Source organism: Penaeus vannamei, chromosome 15 (assembly GCF_042767895.1).
Source record: "Penaeus vannamei isolate JL-2024 chromosome 15, ASM4276789v1, whole genome shotgun sequence".
In the NCBI taxonomy this organism is placed as follows: domain Eukaryota; kingdom Metazoa; phylum Arthropoda; class Malacostraca; order Decapoda; family Penaeidae; genus Penaeus; species Penaeus vannamei.
In genome coordinates, this window is record NC_091563.1 from 15,730,009 (window position 1) to 15,735,339 (window position 5,331).

Genomic DNA, 5,331 nt, shown 5'->3' on the forward strand with positions numbered 1-5,331 from the left:
TTGAAGGCAGCCGACTTGTCGTAATTCAAGAAAAAGCGCGCCTGCTGCTCGGCCGGCGCGTCGTACAGGTCACGCACGGTGTCCTCCATGTTGGCGGCCTCCGTCATGTCGCCGACCCCCGCCACCAGCACCACCACGGCCACGATCCAGAACATCACGCCTGCGGAGGGCACCGAGGGTTAGGAGGCGAAAGGAGGAGCGCGATGATAGTAATAAGGATAATTATGATGAAGATGATAATAATAATAATAATAACTATAATGATAATAACAATAATCATTATAATAAAAATAATGATGATAATAATAGTAACAATGATGCTGATAATGATAGTGATAAAAATGTTGATGATGATGATAAGGATAAGGATGATAATGATGATAAACAATGGTTCGAGATAAGGGCTGGGATTTCTTTTGACCTACAGTGCTTTATGACGAGCTTGAAGGTAATAGCATTCTCTTGTTGGCGAGGATTTGCTTCGGACAATTTGTATCCCCTAGTTTTTATTGCTGTTGTTTCCTCTCATCCTCTTCTCATAGCATCCAATCCTTAGTCTCATCACCAGGAAAAGCACTTCAGGATCCCAAGCAAGACAGCTGAATTTGCAAGAACAAAATAAAATTCCCTTTTCTTCAGAACATATTTAGCGAGGCGTGGGGAGTGGCTATCAGCAATATATATATATTTTAAAGCTTCGATGGCTAAAGACAGCAACTAACATATCTGAACACTGTATCAGTTTTAAGCGAGAGCCAGAGGGAAGGTCAAGTTTGTGTAAAATGGCTATAGATGCTTTTATTTTTTTGTGGGAGGAAATCTCTTTCTTTCTCTCTTTCTTTCTTTTGCTTTCTCTCTCTCTCTCTCTCTCTCTTTCTCTCTCTCTCTCTCTCTCTCTCTCTCTCTCTCTCTCTCTCTCTCTTTCTCTCTTTTCCTCTCTTCCTCCCTTCTTCTCTTCCTCCCTTCTTCTCTTCCTCCCTTCCTCTCTTCCTCCCTTCCTTTCTTCCTCCCTTCCTTTCTCCCTCTTTTCCTCTCTTATGTACAATTTTAAGTGGCAAGGAAAACCCATTACATTATATTAATTTGGAAATAGGAATTTGCATGTAATATTTCTGCTATTGAGAGAATCAATGCGATAAACCGAACAAGAATATGAGATTTTTTTTCCTTTTTAGTTTTTCATGTGTATGGTAAGGTGATATGCCGTACGATGGAGGAGACTTACCGGGAAATCATGAAATGGAAACAAGAAACAGAGAAATAAAGGACAAATGTGATGATATTGGTGATTATGATATGAAGAAATGATAATGATAATAGCGATCTTAATGGGTAGAGAAAGTAATAATAGTTATTTGGTAAGAGGAAAATAAAGAGAAATTTGAATACATGACAAGAAATCGATAATGAAGACGCTAAAAATTAATACATCTAGCAAAAGTACACTCACACACACACACACACAGAGAAAGAGAGAGCGAGAGAGAGAGAGAGAGAGAGAGAGAGAGAGAGAGAGAGAGAGAGAGAGAGAGAGAGAGAGAGAGAGAGAGAGAGAGAGAGAGAGAGAGAGAGAGAAGAGAAAGAGAGAGAGAGATACATGCACATATACATACATGAAAAAGAAGGAGAAAAAGTAGAAGAATAAGAAGAAAGAAGAAAAAGAAACAGAGGAAACACATGTCTTTCTCTGAACATCAGAAACCAGCAACAGTTTTGAATCTCTCGTTTCCTGAGACCCAATAGGCCTATGAATTCGGCCTACAGAGCCAACGAGGCTGAGTGAACCGTATTAAGAGAAGCGGAAGCCCTAAGTCGAGGAAATGTCGGTCAAAATAAGCCGGCCGTGACGCTGCGAAAAATGAATGATGATTGTTGTTTGATCAAGGGTGAATCGGCAGCCATCTTTCTTCCTTCTCCGTTTTCTTTTCTTTCTTTTCCGTTTTCTTTTTTTCTCCTCCGTTTTCTTTTCTTTCTTCTCGCTCTCATTATTTTGATTTTTTTGTTCTTTTGCATTTGTTTTGTGTCTTTAAGGGGAGGTGGAAGTGAGGTCTTTTATCATCGTTATTGTTGTTGGTTATGATTAATACTATTATTCTCATTATTATTGTTATTGTCATCATCATTATTTCTATCATTGTTATTAAAATTATTATCATTTTGGTATTGCTGCTGTTTTTTCGTCTTATTATTATTATTATTATCATCATAATTATCATTATCATTAACCATTATTATAATTATTGTTATTACCATTATTATTATTGTTATTGTTATTATTATCATCATCATCATCATTATTATCAATCATTATCATTATTTCGCATCGAAATATTAATAATATATTTGATTTTCCTTTCTTTTTTCACTTATATGTTTATTTATCATAGCACTGTATTGACTTCAATTGCATTACATTATTTTATATCATATCATCACCACCATCATATATACATATATTTTAGCCTTTTAAATTACACACACACACACACACACGGGAAAAGAGGTATATTTTACACATGCAAAAATTATATTGATCTAAAGAAGGAACCAGCTAACCTGATGCCTTATGGATCATGATAATATACATGACGGTGAGTTGATCAAACATTTAATTATCATTATGATTAATACTTATTGTTACGAATCAGCTGAGTTTGAGGAATGGGTTGTTATCAAAATCACTTGTGCTTTCATGATAAGGAAACATGATAACAGAAGGTGATATAACAGTGTACTAGAAGTAATGTAAAATGCAATGTAATGGAATCTGAATTTAAAACATATTGGGAAGGTAATGATAGCAGATGAGGTATTTATCTCTCAATCTATCTATATATCTATCTATCTGGCGCAACCTACCTCTCTCTTTCTCTTTCTCAACTCAAACATCATGAAATAAACACAAACAACACAGACATCTAACCACACCCCTACCCCCATTACCCTCCTACCATTTCCATTTCTCAAAAAAAAAGAGAAAGAAAAGGAACACAAAAGAACCGTAAGATGGCGTTATAAAGTAGAGAGCAACTGAGCGTAAGACCCAAACGCCATCTGTTGGTGGCGAACGGGACTAAAAAGCAGTAGCGCGGAAGCCAAAGGTTTGTGGAGCAAGGCGATGGAGACGATATCGAGTACTGACCAAACATGATTTAGGTAATATTCTGGAAGATTCGCGGTTTCCGTTCTCATATGACTGTATCCTCTTTTTGATCAAATGGCTCTTAACTCTCCCCTCCCCCTTTACCTTTTTGCTAAACCTTGGCTTTCTCCATTTACTTTTATCTTATTTTCTCCATTTATTTCCTCATTGCCCTTTTCATTACCATACTATCCTAGGGTGTTGTAGGTCTTTTGACGTGTAGCACATTTAATAATTAACCCATTAAATCACCCTTTCCTCCAGAACTGTACAATAAAGTTTAGGTAATGTAACTCTAAAGTCTGTCCAATTGATATATATTTTTTATTGTTTGAACGAAATATCTTTGATATTATCCAGAGGGCTTTTATTTGATTTGATTCTACTACTCCTCTTTAATATTGACCTGAAATGAACCTTAAACTATCATTTTGATATTGACCTGAAATTAATACCGACTTAAAATTAACCGGTTGGTATCTTATTAATAATTACCCATACAAGATTGTAATCGATAATTCACAACCCCCTCTATGAGTTTTTACATGATATTTATCAAATAAAAATCAGGTAAGAATCACCAGAAGTTCTATGACCCTTAATTCAATGACATTTGATGTAAGTCGATCGTCTAGAAGTCAGTTTTCTAGACGCTTTTTTACCGACATTTGTAGGCTTTAGAAGAGATTGCTATCAAAGATTGTAACTTCTCCGACTCTTGATAAGTTTAAAAGATCAGCTAACATGTTTTTCTTACGTAAACAGCTGACTTTCTATTCTTTCCTTCTTTCTTAGCTGTATCTTGACCTGCACTGACACCTTTGATGGTATGAATCTCGATTTATTCAGTGTGGCTCTTCATATAGCTTGCAGTAATAATAATAATAATGACAATAATAATAATAAAAACAATAATAATAATAATGATAATAATAATACCATCGCACACGCCTTCCAATGATGGACCGTTGTACAATTACCTCTACTTCATTACATTGTGAGATCACATTACATTACCCATTCATTGATCTGTTGATATCCCTGGACACATAATCTATGCAATGACCTTTATCATTCCCATAATATTATCCTTGCTGAAAACCTACGGCCTCTTTCTAGCATTAACCATGCTCTAACCGGCGGAATTCCCATAAAATTAGCCATATTTCTTCTTCTGCCAACCCTTATTGCCTACCAACCATGCGGTGTCCTATGGTATTCGAATAACATTGCATAGGAAGGTGTGGGATGTTTTCGTTATGGGGTCGATATGAAAAACAGGAGGAGGGGGAGGAGGAGGAGGAAGAAGAAGGAGAAGAGGAAGAAGAAGAGGAGGAGGAAGAAGAAGAGGAGGAGGAGGAAGAGAAAAAGGAGAAGGAAAGGGGGTGAGGAGAGGAAGGAGAAGAGGAGGAAGATGAATAAGACCAAGAAGGAGAAAAGAAAGGGATGGAGGAAGAACAGAAGGAGGAGGAAAGAAAGGGAAGGAAGAAGAGGGAGAGGCTGATGATGATGATGAAAAGAAAAGAAGGAAAAACAGTAGAAAAGAGGAAAGAAAGGAGAAGAAGTGGAAGAAGGAGAACGAGTAGGAGGCGGACACTTAAAAAAGAAGAGGGTGAAGCAAAAGAGGAAGAGAAAGTAGCAGAAGAAGAAAAGGAAAAAGGAACAAGAAGAAGAAATAACGTCATTGATGATCAGAGTAAACAACTGTGAATAATATTAAATAAATAAAAGCAAAAGTTTTGTCCTTGAGAAACGAATAAATGCGAATGTGTCGATTAGCAATAAAATCGAATTAATAGCAATATATGCCTCGTTTATATCTTATCTCCATTTTCTCCCTTCACATTTAATCCAAACATATCCCTTATCCAGTCAGCATTCCTACTTTAGCATATCTAATCTATATTCAATTTCCTTCATGTTTAATGCCTATTAAATCCACTCTGGGATAGATAATAATATTATAATCGAGTTGATAAAACATCTGTATTGAACCACCTGAACTACATCATAATTTTAGTTCTTACCGGTGAACAACCTGTTGCTACTGCGTGAGACAGTGATATGTGGTTTGTACGGAATAACATTAGCATAATTTCAAACGGGTGTTTTATCACCTTTCTGTTTATTATTTATGTTGTTTATCCCGTTTTTGTTTTTGTTTTCTTTCTTTATGAGGAGAATTTTCC

The 5,331-nt window shown here is 36.2% G+C and overlaps 1 protein-coding gene across 3 annotated transcripts in view; it reads right to left on the reverse strand.

The window, feature by feature from the left end:
- LOC113812993 (uncharacterized) overlaps positions 1–5,331 on the reverse strand; it is a 124,327-nt gene that overhangs the window by 37,717 nt on the left and 81,279 nt on the right. For all 3 annotated transcript variants that reach the window (XM_070130488.1, XM_027364934.2, XM_070130489.1), the window contains exon 2: positions 1–160. This exon is cut by the window's left edge and continues 357 nt beyond it. In XM_070130488.1, coding sequence (XP_069986589.1) covers positions 1–155 — 155 coding nt within the window. In that variant the 5' untranslated portion in view covers positions 156–160. The remainder of the gene's footprint in view (positions 161–5,331) is intronic.